Here is a 23,063-nt window from a genome sequence, read left to right as displayed (position 1 = left end):
TCAAAAAGCTACCTCAGGGTGCAGGAACAAAATGAAGCATTCACGAACATGGTAAACATTCAACTTTTCTGTAATGTTGCAATTTTGTGAATGAAGTTTGGATTTGCTTGTCAGGTTTGGGGAATTTAAATTCCCCCTTATTCTTTGACACTTAGAAACAGCAGGAAAACATTCTGCCTAAACTGTAATTTGAATTTAAATTGGTGTTTTCCTTGGAGGAAATGGAGGGATCCATTTTAAAAATGCATTCTTATTTTGTACTGACACACTTCTTGTACAGAAAAGTATAAAATATCTCCAGGACTGTATTTCACATTGCATTTGTGCATGTACCATATTATCTGTAAAGTTCTTTATTACTATTCATCTCGTATATATATATTATTTAGATAACCATTTATTTAGTGGGATTAGATCACTTGCCACTTTTCCCCAAAATTACTGAAGCATTTGTTGAGATGATTCATTCCTCCACCCTCCAATACTGCAGAAAATAAATCAAATACGAGCTAAAAATCATGAATAATCCTCAAATATCACTGTGGTGGATGTCAAAATTAAAATCTGCCGTTGGATCAGTATGTTGCAAATGGCCTACAATACCATAATGGACTGAATCATCATCTAAATAAATAGTCAGATTTTGGGGTTGTTTGGATCTGGATCTAAATCTGCAGCTTGAACTAATCTCTACCTTCCATTAAAAAAAAAATCTAGAATTTAGTATGGTTTTGACAGCACTTTAACTTTGCAAGGGCTAGGATATTGTCTAAATGTTTAAAGCATGAAGGTAAAATTCAGCCATTTGCCTTCTGTACAGCTTAAGCTAGCAAAAATCAGCCTCTGGAATTCTGAAGCCACCTTAGACGCCGACTCTGTATCAGGATCCCAGTGATGTCGTGTTTCTGAGTAGTAGAATCCTAAGTTGGGTTGTATTTGGTGCATGATACCCCATCCTTCTGCAGAATGTACTGTTGCTGATATAAGTATGTACTTCATGATTACTAGCTGTTACTCATGAGCTTTTCATTGTATTTTTCTCCCCCTGTCCTGTTGAGAAGGCCAGCCAAGGGCAACCCACCACAACGTCAAACTGGCAGGGAAGACTTCTGAAAACATGGCATCAACTGTAGATGCTGAGCACCTTGAAATCAGTCTCTGAGCTATTCTGAAAATTTGGCTAATATGCAGTATGAAAAATGCAATAGCACCAGGAGGGCAGCTCAGCAGTAGTTCATATGAGCCAAACAGTGATCATAGCTAACATTTTCAGATGTGGCACCTGAGGCTGATTTTGAGGTGCGGGGTATTTTCAGGTATCTTTGAAGAAACTGCTTGTCCTATGGTTTCCAAAAATTTTTGTTTTCCACTTTTGCACAAAAGCAGTGTTTGGGTCAGAGAGATGAGATCCGGTCAGCACACTTACCTGCAAAGGATGCAAGAGATACGTGCCTGGTTTCAGTCAGGCAATACAACAATTTGCTGCTGAATGTTCGGCTACTGAGCTATAATAGGCCTCAGTCTTCACATATGGACTGTCTATAAATCACTCAATTAGCAAGAAACATTGACAAAAAGAGAAACATTGATTCTTAGGGTCTGTCTACCCATCTGTATAGTGAATGGCCACACTGTCCTTAGCATTGAAAGCAGTCAAATGATAGCAGAATAAAACTAGCAGCACAGACTAATTTATGCTGGAGGAAAATAGCTAGTTTTGGAGTTATTCTGGCCATTGTGAATGTAAGTCATGGAATTTGGACTTTCATCATTTAAATGATGAAGCTTTCGAAAATGTTAGAAACACTCCTAGATATTCCACTAGAAAGAATACAGCTTATTTTGCAGAAATAATGTATTCCTGAACAGAACAAATTTAATCCTTCCAGCATGGGTAGATGAAAAATTCCAAAGGGATGGGGAGGAGGAACAATAAAAAGATGGCACTGACAAATTGTGCCTAAATTTCCATTTACACCTTTATAAATCATGAGTAACTACTTGAACTTATGAACTGTAATTAGAAGCTCACATGACAGCAGAATCAGGCCCACTGCATGGGTTCCACTGCATGTCACAGGAATTGCAGACCTCCTATTTCCATCACAAGCAATAACCTTTATGTTTGCTATGATTACAAATAGTAAAGTGAAGCAATTAAAGGAAAGCAGAATGTATTTATACCAGCTTTTACTGTGGAAAGAAATGAAAATTCATATTCAAAAGATGACTTACACAAGAAATCATAGTGTGGTTGTGACAGAAACTGAAATTATCCAAGGAGGAAATTATGGAGCTATGTGAGAAAGGTGTAAGCAGTAAATCACCAGGACCTGATGGCCTTCGTCTGAAGGTTCTGAAAAGAAACTGGTTTAAAATGTGGAGATGTGACCCTTTCAAGCAGTTATCCACGAAGAACAGAAGCACATTAACATAGTGACTTTTTTTTTAAATTTTCCTTTTAATCAAAAGAATCCAAGGAAGGTTTTGTTATCAACTGAGTGAACCTCACTTTAGTGAGAGGCAAGTTGCAGATCAAGTCAAAGAAAGCACAGCAGAAGGCAGAAGAGTTTTTATATGGAACAGTTTAATTCGCGTTAAACCAGTTGCTGAACTGATCTGTGCTCATGTGGCTGAAATCATGTTTATTCTCTACTCTCAGTGATACATGGGATGTTTATTATGTTTATGTGCTAACCCACCAATGTCCATGTTGGTGAATCCACATTGCATACTATTTCAGTGGGCCTCCAGCTGCTGCAGAACATTCAGAAATGAACATTGTTCATTTTTCAGGCACAGAACAATGCTGTTGCAATTTAAGCTGACCCAAGGAGAATTCCTCTAGAACAGTTTTTATACTTTCTCCCTACACCGATGCAGCAATGGCTGCTGGCACTAAGATGCTATAAAAGTGGCTGACTTGCAATGCCAAACCCACTGGCAGAGATTTTACATTTCAAGAAGTCACTCTATATTTATAAATCATAAAAAGAACCTTGGCAAATCATCTAAGCCATCCTCATTTTCAGAGAAAAATCAGCTACACCGACTCTTTTTTTTTTTCCGTAAGTTTGTCTAAGCTGATTTTTAAAACCTACAATGATGGAGATGTTGAAACTTCCCAAGGTAACCTACACAGGGCTGAACTCAGCTTGCCATCAGTGAGCTTTCCGTGATGTCTAACCTAGCTCTCCTGTGCTGCAATGCAAGCCCATTATTTCTTGCCTGATTCTCAATGCAGAACAGTTTGTTCCTTTCCTCTTCACATCAGCCTTTCATGATTAGAGAAATGATACCACATTGTACCCTCAGTTTTCCAGCTCCCTTAGAGATCTCCCCTTATCATGGTTTATAGAGATGTGATCATTTTTGTTGCTGAGGGACCCGTTCATTTTCTTGAAGTTCAGTGTCTAATATACTACACTAACTGAGATCTTGACAGTGATGAGAAAATGGTATGATGCACATGAGAGGTAGTATGTGTCCTCACTGCTACTACCCAATGTGAACTTTGGAGCAGGGTGCCGTTACTGACTGACATTCATTTTATGGTTCACTACAGTCCACGTACCTCTGTTTCTAATTCTAATTCTGCCCTCTTAAACTCTTGTAACCATCACTCAGTACTGATACAAATTTAGTAATCAGATTCTGCTTCATCAGTCATGCCATTAATGAGTAGAAATAGACCCAATTCTGGAACCTGACTTTCAGATACATACTTCCTGTAGAACAGAGAAACGCAGATAATCATTCTTTGTCTATAACTTTCCAAACACCTAAGTTGGTATGTCTGCATGGTTTTGTTCAGGCTTTATTATGCAATATTGATTACCTAAGTCTCATGTGAATGTCAAGAGTTTTACAAAAATGAACGGTTTCTGAGAACCTGTGCTGACCAAAGTGTGAATATGATACCAACTAGCTAAAAGAGAAAGATGTAAGGAGAAAAATCACAATGAATTTGACTCAAGAGTGTAAACTGCTGTTAATGTCAGGTATCTTCTAACATGCATCCTTAACACACAGAGCTCCATAATGGAACAAAGGAGCAAGGAATGCTCACTGACATGCAGTTACAGTTACAAACATAACTGATGTGTAACAAAGTCACTATGTGGGAACAATGCTTTCTGCTGTACTAGACAGTATAAGGCCACTGTTCATGTACATGTAACTAACATATTGTGATATTTAGCAGTCAGTGAGCTACAGTTCAGTGAGCTAGAGGAAAAAAAGAACAATACAGAAAGTATTTTCCAGATTAATTATCAGATCAGTATTATTTAACACAATTTTCACTTGGGAGTGAAATGGATAGGAAGATGATGGAACATGCAGGTTACAGATGCTTTGACAAGATTCTAAAGGGATTTAAAGATATTTGAGGATGACAGCTCTGTCTGAACAAGAACACGAACGACGTAGTGTAGATTAAGGTCCTTAGTCACTGAACTGTAGATTATCCTGCTAAGAACAAGAACATTTATGAAAAATATATTCACTAGAGATCTGTCAGTCTAACAAGTTAAAAATCACAAGACATTTTAGAAAATTACTTCTCCCTTCTGCACTGATTATTCCTAATTAGCTCAAGAGATCCCTAATATTAACTAGAAATTGTAGCTATGCAAAAACGCAGCATCTTTGATTTCATGCGATGACCAATTGTAAAACGGAGGCAGACATGAGGCAAGGCTGGTGTCCGCGCTGGCCTCATGAGAGGGGAGACCCTGTCACACTCCTCCCTTCTCTGCTGCCTATTTGGCTCTCTGCAGAAGGGTAAATCTGCTGTTCAGCAGGGTTGTAAAAACGGCTCTGAAAGTTTTTCACTTTCCTCATTTGAATTTAGTCTTGACCAAGCTTGGCTCTTTAAAATAACTCTGCCCTTTTAAAGTTTTGAATGAGCTAATTTGGGAAAGGGTTTGATTGTGATTCAGTTCCTTCATGCCATGCAGGCTCCTCTCAGTGGCTGATGATGCCAAGAAGAGGCTTGGCAAGTGTCGTGTACACAGACTGGGTTTTGGTGGGGAATTCAGACTTAGTGTCGGTCTCCCATGTGTACAATTAATCCCATGACCCTTTTTTGGTAGAAGTGGTCACAGGCAACTGCACAGCTCTGTGGAACTGAATGGAAAAACATTTTTTCAATGAGACAAAGCCACTTCTCTGCTAACCATTTACATTATTTTCCTATACCTATTTCTGTTCCTATCAGAGATATTTGCCAACACTCAATGCGTCTTTAGTTACTTGTGACATCAGTTTCATACAGGAAAGATTTTTGCATTTGAACACAGTTAATACTGGCTTTCAAGTCAAGCATATAAATGCAGGAAACATTCAACATGCAATGTTAAATGATAGAATCATAGAGTGGTTTGGGTTGGAAGAGACCTTAATGATCGAGTCCAACCCCCCTGCCGTGGGCAGGGACACCCTCCACTAGATCAGCTTGCTCAAAGCCTCATCCAACCTGGCCTTGAACACTTCCAGGGATGAACTAATGTGTGCATATAATTAGCATCCTACATCATTTATTAGCTTGCATTTGCTTATGTCTTGCATTCACTGACTGAAGAACGTGAACTGGGTATAGAGATTCAATTTCCTTGAAGGAATTACATTTTTTTTGAAGTGCCCATTTCTTCTGAACACTTTGAAATTCATTCCTTACTAAAACTGAGTGCTCTCTCTATATATATTATAATACTGTAACTTCTTTTTTTAACAGATCTTTGAAAAAGTAGCAGGTTGTCATACATTTAAATGTATAGTTATATTCCTGTGCATACAACAGAACAGAACTGTATATAATTTTGCTTTCTGATTCTGAGTACCTTTAAACTCATTTTTCATTTTCCAAAACTACTAGTTAGAAAAAAACCCGAAACAAAAATAAAAGAAATTAAAAGAAATGAAAGGAAATTAAGAGAAAAGAATATTTTATTATTCTATACTTTAGTTCCATGGTATGTGAAGCCACAGTGAGGCTGTCTTCTCTAGGGACAGATTACCAGCTACTGTGTTAAACATCTGCACTATTATTCAGCAGCCTTCCTGTTTCCTACAAGTTTCCTGTATGACTGAACAGCCATATGCTTGAAACACAACAGCTTAGTAACAGCTACATGTAGAAGTGAGGCTTGATTTATGCAAAGTAAGTTATCGGATTTAGTCCAGAGATTCTGAACATCACCTGTGAAATGCTGAACATTTTCAAGCCTCACTGAAATCACTGGAACCTGAGGCCATTGCTGAGAAATTTATAGGATTAGGCAAATAATCTGCAATATTTGTTGGGGTTTTTGTTGCACCAGGACTGGGTGCAAGACCTGAATAGCCAATGTATTTGACATGGACACCTTCAAGCCAGATATCTAAAGGCATGTAGACATTGATTTCAATATAAGTTTGGTGGCCGAATATCTTTAAAGGTCTGTATATTTGTGCTGCATAGAGCCCAAATTCACCTCAACAATTACTGAACCATAAAACCTTTGTAAGCCTCAAGGGATGTACAATTAAGAAAGCTGTACCTAATCCAGAAAAACAAACATTGTCTGGAGAGCAACAAGGAATTCCAGAAACAGTCTAATGCAAGAAAAGGGAAGAAAACCATTCCTGGCTAACTACACATAAAACAGATGAAGGAAAAAGTTTAAAGAGGCTGTGTGCCTCCAAACAAGTCCAGGTGAAAGCTCTAGATCATTAAAAAGAACAAAAAAAGTCAATCTACACTGTAAATAATTATAATTTGGGATGCCAAAGAAAACTGATAATAGACAGTTTATTAGCTCCTGCTTTTAACCATCAGTGCAGACTGGAGAACAAATGACCATGTGATCATCAATAGTTCTAAAGAGATCACAATACACACACTCCTTCAGTACTTAAGAGACAGAAGGAGCTGCATGCACATGAAAGGCATCATAAATTAGGAGACTTATTGCCCCAATGAGCAGTGAGGCAACCGAAAGACAGACCTATGATGGTAGACTGCAGCGGGCTCATTCTTTTCCCTGAAAATCATTACCAAAACCATTTAGTTAGTTAGTCCTTGTCCAATGGCGTGAACCTTTTTCTTGCTGAAAACAGAATACTGCCAGGGAGGGATTCTGGAATGCAGGTGGTTACACCTGAACAAAATCTTGTAATAATGCACCAGAGCATGTAACACTATTCAATCTAAATCAACTAAAGTTAGCATGGAAGTTAACATAACTCAATATTATGAGATACACAGAGAAAGAAATACCATTTTGGAGAAGTTAACCAGTTTTTTTTTTTTTAAAAAAAACCCCCAACCTTCTTAATGGAGTAACAGCATCTAGTTACAGTCAAGCAAGTAATTGATTTTCTCACAGAACTCTTAAGAGGTGTAGCAGAACCTGCATTTATATGCTGTATAGGAAGCATATAAAATAACGGAAATAAGAACTGGAAGAAACACTGAGTTGTCCTCATGTCCATGCCACAGCAGGAGAGATCTTTTAAGTCTTAGTCACTGAAACTTGCTAATCAAAGGGATTAATACAGCAAATGCAGCCATCTCTCCTAGAACACTCTTGGAGACAGACTGATAACAGCTACAGATGTAACAGATCCCTCTTGCCTCTCATACCCAAGGAAGTGTCAGGGGGACATTTGTCTGGAGTGACTCCATTGGTAAGGAAGGTTAAAATACTCTTCCTCTACAAAGAAGAGGGCACCACTATTATGGTTTACAGTATTCCTGGGCTTTCTGTCAGTGACATCTACTTTTTACAGCTCTTTTCCCTATCTCATTGCTGGTCTGCATGGAATTTTACAGACACAGAAGGGTAACTTTCTAGTCTTGAAAATTTAATAACATGCACTGCAGTCATTTCTGAAATGCTGAGCACTTGCAATCCTGTCCGCAATCTATGGTATCCTGGGTACTTTCGAGAAGTGCACAGAAACAGGACGGCAACCCAGGACAAGCAGCACCACAAATTAATCTAACTCTGCTAACTGGGAGAACATTGAGATGACTAAGCTAGTAGGGGGACTGGCTAATCTACAGGTGCTCATCCTCGAAAATGGCAGATTCCCTAAAAGCTGGCTGAATCATGATGGCACGCCTGCTCCTTTCAGATCTTACCATGTGGAAAATGACTTCTGTTAGATAATAGACAGCAAAGGATTCAACTTACCAGTGCTCTTCACAGTCAAAATCAGAAGCAGAGCAGCTGCTCGTAAGCTGGGGATCTGCTACAAAGCCAGTGCTGTTTTTCAATCTTGTGCAGTTTTTACGAACAATATATCCCCTGAAAGCTAAAAAACATAGTTATGATCAGAGAAAAATTCTGCAGGGCCTGAAATGCAGACTGGCACCTGACTCTGCACAGTGCAGAGCTGAATGCTCTCAACTTTTACTGAGCCAGTGGACAGAAACAACACTTAGTACCTCACAGGGGTGGCTCCAATGTTTGCAACGTTAATGACAGCTGGAAATTATACAGGGCCTTACACTCTCACTGTTGCACAGCCCAGGCAAGGAAAACAGGCCTCGAAATGAGAACATGTCTAATTTAAATAGGAATCCAGCTTAGAATGTATTAAAATACATAGTAGAAAATCATTCCCCAAACACCTTCTTTAATCACAACTCCCATGATTTGAGGTAGTCAGAATTTTGCAGAATCAGAAGTTTTACCTGCTTTTATTGTGGGGTAGGGGTGGGAGGAGCCAGGGATATATTTAATTAAAACTAGAAAAATTAATAATGTCTTCTATTTTTCCATTAACTGTAACCATAATAAAACATTTAAAATACTTCTCATACAAATAATCAGGAAAAAAAATACAGAGATTGGAATTTATACCATTCATTAAAAAAGAGCAGAACAAAACAATCACTAGAAATACTAAATGAAGTAGCAAGCATGCAGTGAAATGAAATGGCAAAGAAAATGGCAATGAATAATATTTTGAAGATATCTATACCCTTTATTTCCATGGACTGTCTCTAGGTTTGGGTACCTAAATAACTTAATTACTTCTGCAGTTTTATCTGACATGAATTTGCTTGAATTCTTGACACCTGTGAGCAGTTAGTAATAAAGCTCCAGCACAAACCAGATAGCGATACATACTGCACTTAGGACAAAAGACTAAAAAGTACTGCAATGTACAATTAAACCCACGATTTTAAAAGTTTTATTTCTTGTAGGGTTTATTTCAAGCATTATTTTAAGTAGAAATACCTTGATAAAAGGGGAGAAAGTACAGTATCAATGCCATAGTTGCAGTGTACAACAAGCAGTTGCTGAATAAAGAGGCTGAGGGTTGTGAGGGAAAGGAGCTGCTTATTAGTCTAGCAGGACAGCAACTTAAAAAGTGAGACAATACCTAGAAGAAAATTTTAGCTAAGATCAAGAAATATTATGATTTTGAGGAAAAAACCCTCCCTGACCAGGAAAAGCTTTTAAGTACACTAAACACATGCAAAAGCAGAGTCAGTCTGGGGACCAGTTACCCAAAGGAGGAGGAGAAGAGCCCTTTCATTGGGGTTCCTAGATTCCAAGCTTAAATGTTACAGTGGGATGTAGGATAGGCACAGAAATGGGGTCCAGGGCAACCTCATGTAGGATCAGGGTGAAGATAACATTGTAGATTACAAAGAGAAATCAGGAAGTAGAATAAATCTAGAATATAGAATAATTTGAGAACAGAGGAGTTGATCAGAAGATTAACAGGTTTTCCCTGTATCTCATGCCTCTGATTTTATCAAAATACTAGAAATAGGCATTACCTACACAAAAGAGAAGAAATTTGCAATCCCTCAATTATTACAAAATTATGAGATAATTGATTGATTTCCCTTTTCTTCCATTTAACTAGTTATAAATTTAGCTCCCCCTTCATGTTTCTTTTGTGTAATGAAAAGATGGTAGAGGAAACAAAATAGAGCTACCTCGATTGCATCTGCTCTTTCCCTTAGGAAACGGCTGTAACTAATCCCTTCCTATCTACTTTAATTCCTGTATAGTGTTAACGGTCATCTATTCAGCCACCTACCTCCACAAAAATGTGTGGTGTTGCACTTATTTGTGCAATGGAAGAAAATGAAAACCATCTGAACAGTTCGATCTGTGGTACACAATGCAACATAACAATCTAAGCGTTTCAGTGCTGCTGAGGTTTCCAGGGTAAGAAGCAGCAAAAATTGCCTTTTAATGAGAGCTTACTAAAATAAATAAGCATTCACTTTACAGAAGGCATGACAGAAGTTGGGCCTGCTGAGGTGTTGTACCAAATACCGAGCTCAGGTATCGTGAGGCTGAGGAACTTTCTGCCCTTAATAATCAGACTGGAAAAGTCTGCCTGTCTGGCAGAGATGAGGCAAGCATTCACTTGCCCCATGCGATCAGGCTTCCAATCCTTAACTATCCCCTACTGACCAGACAAGGAGCCTACTCTGATATTGGCAGCAGAGACAGCTGGCCAGCAGCCACCTCTCTGCAGCTGAAACACGCTGAGTATCAGTCAGTTGACGGACTACTATAAAGATAAAGCAGCACTGAAACAAATGAACTAATAAGATAAACTTCAGTTTAATCCTTAGTAATTTCTCAACTTGTAGTAGTTCTTTGCATGAGTGTGTGTCTATAAATCAACCCTGATACCTACCGTGATTTTATTTTTAAAATTCTTTTCCCCAGAGACTCTTACTAATGTCAGTATAACCGTTTTGGTCTTTCCCTCATTCACTACATAAACCCTGCTATATCTGATTTAATAAACATAATTTTTACCCTGTCGTTTCTTTTCATACATATTTTCAAAATCAACTTCTCTTCAACTTAACCTTTCTGCAAGCCGATTTCTAATATTATTCTAGAATACCTTGAATCTGACAGGTAAATGGCTGTATTTTTCCTACTTTCCCTTTGACTCATGGGATAACTGAAGTAGCAGGATAAACAATCTTGTCTCTCTCTCAAAAGCTTCATCCAGCATTAGTAGGACTGCATCTTTTCAACATTTATTAACTGGATCTAGAATGTTTCAAAAGAAATGCATATGCAGGGAATTCTACTGGGGGAGTCTGAGAGGCTGGGAAGCTGCTCCATCACAGCAATTTGCATTACTGACTGGTGCTGGTTTTGACACTAAGCACTTGGCTCAAAGAGTGTGAAATTAGCAGACTCATGTTGCTACTGCTCCATGAACAATCACTGCATCATTGAAGAAGAATGATTACCAGCTGTCACCTCATTTTCACCTTATCCAGCCTATATTCCAAACTTTCCAGCAACAGTATCTTTAACCCTGATCTTTACATAGCCAAAGATGACAGGATCTGAAAAGCAACATAGGAACTGAACTTAATTTTAGCACTTCTGTCAGTAACCCAGTGTTAAAGGTTTTATGTGCCACAATTTAGGACATGAATTTTTACATTTGTACTGATCAATTCTCACACAAAGTGAGTTTTCTGTCAGCTCCAGCACCTAGCAAACCAAGAATACATTTACCTCAGGGAGTCTGAAATTTGGTGTCCTGCAGTTAAAAACCTTTATCTTAAGGTCTAAGTATCAAGGCATATACATTACATGCAATGTCGCACAATTCCAGATAGGAAAAGTCCAGGCATTTTCTCTTTGATTCCCATAGGAAATATATAGTTACAGAGCAAATTGTGAAGCACAATGTAGAAAGATCAAAGCTAAGCAATCACAGGTCTATACAAGTAGTATAAAGAAAGGAGATGAAGTAGTATTTTAAACAGTAGAAGGATTCATTCTCAGTCATAAAAAAATCACGTTAAGCGGACATTTTCTACACAGACTTTTTTTTAATCTATAATATCACCTAAAATAGCATATAACAGCAACTCGGAAATGAAAGCTCATGCTTGCTGAAGAGAAGATATCATGGTAGTTTGTAATCAGAAGTTGATTTGCTACCAACAGCATAGCACCTTCTTAATTTGCCTAGTTAAAAGAGCATTCAGCGGCTTAACTAATAACATCTGAGAGGATTTGGAGCCCATGAATCTGATTCTTCACTCCATGCCAAATTAATTCTAATGAACAGTAAAAGGGAAGGACAGTCACATCCTTTGCTGGGTCCCATGAATACCTCCCCTCTTTCACCCCTCACTCTGTATGGATATTGGATGAAGCCTCTTTAATAGCAGAAAAAACCAACTCTTGTCTTCAGTTCTCCAGCAGAAACATTATGAAAAAGCAAGTCATGAGTTTTCTCTCACGTACAAGCAGTAACTCTCAGTAACAACCAGTGACTCACCAAGGCTGCCATCAGGACTAGTGTCACTGACGCACATCACCACTTGGACATACAGTTTTTAATTGCCATGCATTACAGTCTCTGATCTTGAGACTTGGTCAAAGAAAAAAAAGTGAAGATGACTGAAACTCTTTGTCAGTATCAGCAAGGGAAAGGAATAGGTTTTCCGACATATTGTTGGAGAATGGACGTTGTTGTCCCTTCCTGATTTTAGCAAGGGCATGAAATCCAGTAAGAATGGTCTCCTTTTCATCTCCTCAAAAGCAGGAGAGAAAACCAAAAGGAAATGCAGACGTATTCACATCGACAGAGCTTAGAATATAAGATCTCATACTTCAAAACCATAAGGCCGCCTCACTTTTTCTAACGTTTCCTGCACATGAGCAGCAGGCTTTTCTTGGTTACTAGAGATAGATACTAAAAGTGAAGAGTTACTGAACGCTCTAGTACAGAACACAAAAAAATGGAACAGTAAAGTTAACCAAAGCTGTGCAGTCTGTACAAACCTGTCTGGTTTACCCTGGATGTGAAATCAGGGTAATACAATGAGTCAGTTCAGCTGCCATTAAGAGAAACACATACACCTCTTCAAAGGTTCTTACGCTGACAATGTAGTTAAAAGGAAGAAAATTAACAATACAAAAAAGTAAAACCGGATCTGCTACTTAGTGGTTATTTTCAGGAAAATAAATAAAAAAAATAATTTAGATACATTTATAAAGTGCTTGGAAGTTTTTGGAACATTTTACTCATGTAATTCTTAGATCTATACAACAGTATTAGCTGAATAGACATACACACACATGTAGATAGTGATATAAATAGACAGATGAATGTTTTCAAGAAATACTTCCTTGTCTTTTATTGAACACAACATTAAATCTTTGCTGTTGAAAATCCCAAAGGTAACACTTTTAATAAAATCGTACACTTATTGTAAATGTAAAATATTAAATTACAGCTGTTCTTGGGTCCTCTTTTTTATTATAATGGAGTAAATTTTGTCAGAAGCACATGTTAGAGATATGTAAATAGTGAGCAACACTGCACAGCAGAAGTTACAGAAAGAAAGCAGTTTACAAAGGGATGCTTCATGTGGTTTCCTTCTGAACACCCATCACTTTTTATTTAAAAAAAAAAAGAGCCCAAATCTTGAGTTCTTGATAAAGAATTTTCCAATACAATGTGACATATGGTGAGTGCGTGAGCACGTGTTGGAGGAGGAGATGGTGGCTCAATGGATTAGTCATTTGCCTTTCACCTCTGGAAGCATAGTTAAACTCAGTTCTGACCAGAGCTGCACAGTATATTCCAGATGGCTAAAGTGGGCCTAATTAAAATGAATTCAGTGATGTCACCTCGGATCTAAGTGAATCGCATGCACCACTCATTTGGCATTTTGGCAATGTCAGTTCACAAATGAAATAACCAGATTAAAACCCTCCCTTAAGTCTTTTGGGACAACAGTCACACTGCGTGGAAATACATGCTATCATAACTAGAAAACGTACTTTTATAATTGTATTATCTGTTGTTTTAAATTTTAATTGGTGCATTATTCTAATACAAAGAAACATTAAATGAGACTTGCATGTGAGGTAAATCAGTGCAGCAACGTTTCAGTCAGATGATTCAGTGGATATACACTGATTCAAACCAGCTGTGAATCTGGGAACATAATTTGAAAGAATTCTTTATTTTAACAAAATATTTTTCCTTTTAAGTAGACATAAATCAAAACAATACAAATCCCAATTACAAAGAAATACTCAGAAGCACAAAGTATTGCTAACTCAAACACTTTACACAAAATCATTCTTTACAATTCATCTCTAAGTTAAAAATTAGCATTTTCTAGCTTTCACAGTTTGGGAAAGTGTGACTGGAAGAAGTAGGAAAGACCTTGTGTACCCTGTGTACCATTTTAGCCACGAGTCTAATAACATCTGTGTAGTCTGAGAACCTGTGCTGTAGATCTGCTGAAGTAGGGTAGCTTTTTCTTCACCACCTAATGTAAATTCACAAATATTTTGTTTCCTAGCAAAGGTGTTTTCCCCCATCTGGAATAATGACTTTTTTTTTGTGTAATATAATACACTCAGGAATTGTATCCTCATGTAAATTGTGAGGCTTGTTTTTTTTCTAAGTTTGTTTTTTCTTCCAACATTTCTTCAATGGATAGTGAACTGCTGGGCCCACAGAGATCTCCAGACCACCAGCTCATGTATTTGAAAGGCATCTGTTTATTTTTAAAATGCAAATGCAGCCTACCTCAAAGACTGACTTGCAAGAAATGAACAATCCGAACAAGTCAAGAGGTTTCCAATCAGGAGCTGTGTTCCTCCTTTATATCAGGCTATGATCACTTGCTGTCAAAACCACTTAAACAATATCCTGGAATCTGAATGAAGTCCCTCCACAATTAAAATGAGCAGGATAATCCTGCAAGAATTATTCAGGCAAATCATTTTTCACACAGTTTAAAGTAATGATAAGGTCATTTACAAAAGAAATCAGCGCCTTTGAAATGCTGACTTGTAGACAGAGGACTGCCTGGAGGAGGGCCATAGATAACAGTGAAGACTGGCCTCCTAACACTACCCTCGCAGTCTTTGGAACTGATTCTGATGAAGAGAAGGCCCAATAAGGTTAATACCCCTACTTTGATCTCTGTCAAAGCGTACCAGCAAGAATTAATTTACATTTCAGATGAAAAAGGTTGACAGCATGAAAAGGCATCTTGTTTCTGGTATGTGAATGTGCTGTAATAGATCGGGAATTCTGAAAGGAAGTTCTGAGGAAGCTAAAGGGATAAGCCGAGCGGCTGCTTTTATTGGGAAAGAGATGAAAGGAAAACAAATTTCAATATGCGCTGTTCTGTAGAAACATGTAAGCCAAATGCTTCCTAAATTTCAAGGCCTGCTTGAGCTGGGAGGGGGAGGGAAAGGAGAGGCAAGTACATATATTTTAATTATATGGTTTTGCTAATGTCTGGATGACAAATGCAAACAATCTATCTCACTGCCTGAAATGGCTCATTTTTTAAAAAAATACAAAGGTGATCATACTCCATTTTACTGAAAAGCTGCCTTGAACTACACACTCACATTATAAGATGTGAAGTGAAGGGAAAGATTTGGAGTTGCTTTTGTCTCCATGTCACTAGGCACTTGGACAGTGTAATATAAACAACAGAAAGACTGTCAGTGTATTTTAAAACCTGGAAAATGGCCACCATTAGCAAGCATGAGCTTTGATTTGAAACCCAGAATAATTAGCATGTAGAGAAGAGAAAATGTGCACAAGAAGAATTTTCAAATAAGAAGTCCTAGATATAGGTTTCCAAAGGCAGACAGAAATGTGTTGAGGATTATTATTATACCCCTTTGAATGCAGCACCAAAGATAGGAGGAGCAGACAGCCTAATTAACACAAAGGTGCACTGTGTCACTTAACCCTGTAGTTCTAATGCTTATTCACCCAGATTGATTACTGAAACCATCAAGTGCCAGGTTACAAAGGAAGACAGTGTGTGTGTTGGTGGGAAGAGTGCTAATAGCATTCCTCCAGCATTTGGTCCAGAGAGCTCAGCAGAAGTGTCCAAATTCAAAGGTACGCGTACACTCCCACTGCCTCCGCTCTGCCGCGTTCAAGGCAGTGTCTTAAGAGATGGCAGGAAGGAACCCAGCTCTGAATCTCTCCCATGTGTGCAAATAGCAGAATAGATCAGTTGCTTTCTCTAAAGAGCTAGTAATGAGCATGCATCTCCTACATGCCTAGGAAATCTGGCTGTACAAAACTGAGGCAGAATGTCCCCTACAGTCTCCAGGGGATACTGCTACACATCAGCTTCCTACTGAACCTGAGATAACTCTCACCTTAAGGAACTGGCAATAGTGGGACAGTGATGGGTCAACTGTTTCACTTTGTTTTTTACTGCAAAAGGCTGTTTGTTTTAAGTCAGGAAATCAAAGTCCAGGTATGGCCAGTGTAAATGTAGCAAATACTCCAGAAAATAGTTGTGGGGGGTATTTTAAGACCTACTCTCTGTACTATCATGAGAAAAATAGAAAATGACAACATGAAGGAGAATAAGAAGGGGGGAAAGTGCATCTGCAGTCCTTCAGTGCTTGTTGTAATGGGAGAAAAAAAAATTCCTTAATAGTTCTATATTTAATAGAATATTCTGCATTTGACCCTAGAGCTATAGTTCATCATTCTACATAACAGTATGCATGCAAAGCTATAAATTATTATTTTACCCTAATGATACTCTGTTCCTTTCTGTAACTGGACTGGTATTCTGTCTTCTGCTGAAAGTCACAGTGATGCTTAATTTCAGAGTAGCAAACGTAGATAAAAGAAAAACAACTAAATTTACTGGAAATGGCTTGAGAACAAAGTAAAACAATATTTAGAACATATCTTTTTCAGGTTGACTTTAGACTATATGATACAGAACAGACAGGTGACAAAGCTTAAGGAATTATAGCACAGGCAGCTGGTAGAATACAGGTGGTACCTTGTTTTATCTGTAAACACATTTGCTACAACTCATTTTTGATCAGCTACGGTCTTTCAACCTGGGGTTGGACAGGGAAGGTGTATTACACCATCATATGGAGGCTGCTTCATATTGGCAGCATCTAAAAACACCATTGAGTTCACGGCACTGGTTCTTAGATTTCTGTGCCATATGGTACCCTGCTCTCTACTAGAAACCTACACAGCCCTATGGGCCTGTTCCTCCAATAATCTCTTTAAAGTTTATTCAAATTCATATTGATATGGCTGCATAGGAGTCTGGCAGAGAGTCAAAAGATTGGCCAAAGCTGGCAAACCCAGCAAGCAGTCAAAACAAAAACCTGGCAATCTGCCAAGATCAGGGCTCAACACAAAGACAGAGAAACCCATGTCCAGTGCCTCCTATCCACACTTTTAGCTATATCAATCCAGTGCTTCATGCCAACTCTACATATAGTTGAATCATACTGACTGTGTTCAGAAGAATCTTAAAGAATTAACTCAACAGCTTTTAATCAGTATGTTTTGCTTCCAGAGAAGTACTTACAAAAAGCCCAAAGTGCCTGATACCTGTCACTGATGTCATTTGATAGTGAAGAACAAATGATCAGAAGTAATGTTTTTGATTGCTTTTGTTTGGACTGTATATATTTCTCTTGGCTATAAACACTGACACGTGAAATCACCCACAGCAAAATAGGTGTTGGCAACTGAAATAATGTTTTAATTACCTGCTTGAATATGTATAGCTGCATCAGTTCTTCTGTTCCTTATTTCCTTGTACTTCCTGCGAGCTTCATATCCTCTCCAGGCTAAAAATACAAAACCATGTGCTGGAAATTACATTTATTTAAGGAACTGCTACAGAGTCTACAGAGTCAGAGTTGTGCTGAAACTTTCTTCCCTCCTGCCACAACCACTCCAGCCCCCACCCCCAATACCTCTTCCCCACCCACACACATGTTGAACTCTGGGTTCACGACTTCACAGCCCCACAACTTCAAACGCCGCTTCATTCATCCAAATTTTAATTGTCACCATGTGCTCACTGATGTCCTAACCCAAAAGGCAAAGGTGCATGATCATGTCAGCACAAGAACTCCCCTCTTCACACAGCTCCCCAAGTTAAATATAAGGAAGCCTGCTAAATTACTGATAATCAGCCTTTCAGGCCCAACCCATGACGTATGTTATCTGGAATTCTGGAATACATGGCGAGGAGATGGGGGACACGTGCTACTGCATTTCATTTATGTGCTGCATGCTAGCGTAGACATACCTAACAATATTTTCATTTTGTGCACAGGCAAAGCATTGAAAAGACTAAAATATTTAAATAAAAGCATTACCAAATACTAACATGACACCTTAGAGGTAAATCAATAATATTTGCATCAATTAGCTGAAGAGAAAAGCACCTCTGGTTATTCTGATTTCATAATAAACTATTGCGAATTAATAAATAATGTACATGCAATTTAAGAGCCTGAAATGCAAAGACACTCAATAAAATAGGGAATGTGAATGTTTACCTGACTGTATGGTAACAGCACTATTTTCTCTTTTCTCTTTGACTTTCTTGTACCTCCTTGCTCCAAGCCATCCCTTGATATAGGCTTGCATGACCACCACTCTCCCTATAACTTCTCGCAGGAACAAATTTAACTGCTCTATATGGTAATACTTTAGAAAAACCTGAAATGGGAAAAAAAATCGGTATTACATGCAGGTAGTAACATAACCTCTTGTATTCTGCCTTTTCATTAGTCTTATGTCAGCCTATTTTAGGGCACCATTGCTGAGAAAACTGGTAAAATACTGGTTGCCCCATTGCAAAATAAACCACATATTTACTCCCAAAGTAAATTGGCCAGGGGGATATTTTCAGGGATCAACAATATTGAAATACAGCCTTTCTTGACAGTGGGAAGAGAAATCCTGGGATGAATTTGGTTTTAGACATAATAGCATCTAACCGCATTCTGCTTCAGGAGGCAAATCCTATGGGTGCTTACATATACTTCATCTGGGTCTTGAGCAGGAAAATTCTCCTTGTTTTCCTTTGTGCACTGTAAAACAACTCAAGATGCTGTATAACATCCATTTTACAGAAATCATCCACTCTGTTTTAAACCATGAACAAAGGCTCTTGACAAAGCCAGAAGGCTCTCAACTGAAACTCCACAAATGGATAATGTAATAACCAGGCTTGCAAGATGGGCCAGAGTGTGAAGTTTCAATCATGCCATGATTAAGAACAGGAGGAACTTCAGGGAGGCACTGACAGATGTACCGTACTTACGAAGGCAGCCACATGCAGAATGTGCTTTGGGGAGGTACCCAATACACCCCTCCTCTTGCAGCACTAATTCAGCTGGCTTGGAAGGGCACCTCCATAACCTGGGAGGCTAACTGGAGCAAATTCCTTGCTCTTTTGTTCATTCATGCAGTACTTTTCAAACCACTATTAGACATGTTTTGCTAAAAGGGTACTGTCCTTGAGAAAATGTTAGCACCCCCTACCTTGGTTTTCCCAAGAATCCAGTTGTCTAGTTTAGATTTCTCCAAAATGGCAAGACAGTTTTCTCTGCTACCAAGGGGAGTCTCATGTGCCTTGAATGCAAGGTAATAATACCTGCAAAACCAAATGACAAAGAAAGAATTGAAATGACAATCAATATGTACTTTCACTGCTCTTCTCTAGGTCAGAGCTGCATCTCTAGAACTTATAGGCCAAATTCTCCCTTATACTCAGTTCTCTTCATAAATCAGGACACAGCTGTCATGAATAATTAATTGAGCATATACATGACATCAGAAAATAAGTGGTACCATAGTGGTGACAAGAGTCTGCTGCATTCTAGAAATCCCCAGTCAGCGTAATAATCCATAAAGGTCTTTCACAAAACAGTGCAACTTGGGAAACAACCAAGGTTGCTCTGAATTCTTCAGGTGAACGAGTGAATGAATGACAGGGAGAAGAAGGGAAAGTGCTAGAAATCAGAGTAAGAGAAAGGAAGGCAAAAATAAAACCTTTTGGATAACGTGTAAAATAAGTACGCCATCTACAGAGCTGCATAACATACTTTGGCACAATTACATCTCACTGCAAGTCTGCAAGATCTGTTGAATGAGCAGGTGCTCCCTGAGATGTTCAATGGACCTTTACAGATTACTGAGTGGGAGAAAAGTCAAATACTAGCACCAAAGAAAGAGAAAAGCACCAGAAGTAAGTTATTAATGACCTGATGCCTGTTTCTTATGAGAAATGCCAAAAAAGGCATTTCAGAATCTGTCAATATTTTAGTTACTGGTATCGGTCATTTTTCACAAATAAATATAAATGACCTTGAGATTCTTTGGGAAGCATAAATCCACATAAGAAGCTGAAGGCTCTTGAGCTTCTAACAAGATCAGTCCCATCAATGGAACGCAGGGAGCTTCCCATTTTCAGTATGCCTAATAGAAAGACTGAGTATTCTCACTGGTGAAGGTAAAGGCCAGCACTAGGAGGGTAGGTAGTACAACGATATAGTGATACTGACTGATTATTGAAGCTGAAAGGCTGCCACTGTGTATGAAGAATAAAGATTTGCTCACAGTAAAAACAACTCTCATATCAATCTTAATTTATAGACAGCAAGATGCTCAGACTGCATGAATACCCACCTGTGCTTTACACCTCCAGAACAGTTCATATGTATACATAATGAAAACAATTGGCGCTGCTTTCATATCAGCAAGGATTTTATCAGTGCTGATGGTTAAACAGAACTGGCAGCTATTTTAAAGAAAAAACAAGTGAACTACTCCTCATATGAATGTAATAATTTTCTTTACTCACAAGGATTTCTGTGGTTATGATTAGGTTTGTAAGTCAACAGGCATAATGTCTTTTTTCTGCTTGATTGGGACAAACAATTAATCGGAACGATTATGATAAATTTTAGTGGCTTTTGGAGCAGGCCCATACTAAACAACATTGACTTTTCTTTTGTCCACATTCCCTTTCACAATTATGTGAAATAACATTATTGTGCAAATAGTTAATGTAAAAGGGATGCAAACATGTTTGAACTGAATTAAGAATGAAAGGACCAATCCTCACCTGTAAAGCCGCCATGCATTGAATGGTGAAGAATGGTTTTATAGTATTTAAGTAACTCCCAAACAATTATGTTAAGTAACAGCAAGAACATGTGCCAGTTAGTTAAGAAATTTAAGGTTATTTTTAGCACAAGTACACTGTTAGATGGTAGCAACTCCCACCTCAGCTCTCTTTTATGAACCCCCATGTGTTGTCTTGGTCTTTAAGTTATACTTCTACAGGAGCTACTCTATTTACATTGTGTTTCAGAGGAACTGGCAGGTTCAGCAAACCATTCTAATTATTAACATGGGGAAGAGCCATCAGATGTTCTTTAAAACATAAAGAGAAGAATCCGACCTATGAACCTCAAAGACAGATTCCTCTGTAGCCACAGAGGCAAGAAAATACCCCACCTCATGCTGAAGAAAAGATGTGGAAGCACTTAGAAAGAATGGAATAGCACAAGTGTGGTGTTTTTTTTTTTTTAAATCAGGAGAATATGATTTTCAAATATTCGCTCCAGTTAATCTCTAGATATTAGCTCCAGTTGTCACAAGAAAGAAAAAAGAAGCATTAAAATGGTCAATAAAGATCAAAGGGGAACAAAATGACGTCTGAAGGCAAAAGTAGTAGAAAGTCCTGGACCAGAGACATAGATATCCGCCAACTGGAGATATTGCCCACTCTGACTAATGACAGGAGAGTATGTATTACTGATTTATTTTTAATGCAGTGACTTTCTAAAGAAGATGATATTGCAAATTCTTTAGCCAAGTATTTAAAAACACTAAGAGTCGTGCCATTTAGTATGTATGGAGGAACACGGTGTATTTCACAAACAAAAGTGCCTTTTCTCCACCTTATTACTGAACTTAATGATGCCAGTTTTCACAAGACAAATGGTATTACAAGTTACATTAATAAAACTCAGATTTAAAATATACATATTACAACCAATTTGTGATAGCATGCAATTTCACCACACACTTGACAGATACATCAGGGAAGTTGCACTAATAGTAAATTGCTGTTTGCTTCAAAAGCCAGTTCAGATAGCCATGTTATTTACACATGTATGTAATTTAAGCAGTTAAGGAAAGGATTCGAGTGAGTGATAATATCAGTTTTCTGGTTGTTCATATATCTTTTAAGGCATGTTGTAGTTGGAAATTTTAAAACCACAGAACAGTTTTTAGATAGCACTGATACAGTAAAATAGTCAAGGGGGATCTCATAATTTTTTGAATCTTATAATCTTATCAATGACAGTCTAATTACTGAGAAGTTGACTTTTGTGACAAATAGCTAAAAAATACTTTTTAGTCAGGTATGCAATTTACATGCCCGACTATACTGTTTTGTTCATGACAAACTTCAATACATTTCAATTGTAGTACCCTCTCCATTAGCTCTCTTTCTCATCTAGAATGTAGTTGCTTTTGGTATTCAGAAAATAAAACTATAAATAAATCAATGCCCGTTTTTCTTATCAAATCTTATTTTAACAAATGTTTTTATAAATTTAAATTTATCTGTCTCCTAAGAAAGCAAGCCATTCAGAATGACAGTAATTTTTCAACCCATAGGAATAACTTCAGTTTCTGTATGTAAACACAGTCTCTCGATATTTCATAAAAGCTTCCTCTAAATGTTTTGATTGATCCAACCACTGCAGAGAAGACTCCAGTAACTGGTTAAACATGCTGGGATGTCAGATTTTCAACATCACGTCTTCCTGTTTCTTTTCAGTTATGTCATCAAAAATTAGGCAGAATTGACTCTACTCATCGGAAATAAAGATGGTCTAGCAATATGAGACTGGCAATTTCTTTTTTATTATTTCTCCTCCAGAACTGCTTTTGGAGTTTGCATTCTGCACAGTAAAGGGTCTCTAGTGTTCCAAAGCTCAAATCCATGTATATTTTTTAAGCAAACACTTTGTTTTCTATCTATCTGGTGCCTGTTTTCACGACTGAATCACCTCTGTAGATGCACAAGTAGTTTGACTTGGTGTGCTCAGGATAACTGTATGGCAGCACAGCATGTGCCACATAGGATCATCTAGTTATTTTACCTAATCTAAAATCTTTGTACAGCAACAGACCACATGGAATATTTTGGAGGAAGGTAAAATATTTCACCCTAATCTATCTGGTAAAAGTGTGCA

General features: G+C 38.0%; 1 protein-coding gene across 1 annotated transcript in view; it reads right to left on the bottom strand.

The window, feature by feature from the left end:
* MYO3B (myosin IIIB) overlaps positions 1-23,063 on the bottom strand; it is a 206,688-nt gene that overhangs the window by 47,781 nt on the left and 135,844 nt on the right. The window contains exons 28-32 of the mRNA XM_054830464.1: positions 19,330-19,441; positions 18,822-18,875; positions 18,339-18,501; positions 17,538-17,618; positions 8,181-8,301 (exon numbers count right to left, since the gene is read on the bottom strand). Of these exons, the coding sequence (XP_054686439.1) occupies positions 8,181-8,301; positions 17,538-17,618; positions 18,339-18,501; positions 18,822-18,875; positions 19,330-19,441 (531 nt within the window). The remainder of the gene's footprint in view (positions 1-8,180; positions 8,302-17,537; positions 17,619-18,338; positions 18,502-18,821; positions 18,876-19,329; positions 19,442-23,063) is intronic.

The sequence above is a fragment of the Grus americana genome, chromosome 6, assembly GCF_028858705.1.
Source record: "Grus americana isolate bGruAme1 chromosome 6, bGruAme1.mat, whole genome shotgun sequence".
Classification (NCBI taxonomy): Eukaryota; Metazoa; Chordata; class Aves; order Gruiformes; family Gruidae; genus Grus; species Grus americana.
The sequence above is the reverse complement of the archived record's forward strand: the minus strand, read 5'-3'. Positions and strand labels throughout refer to the sequence as shown.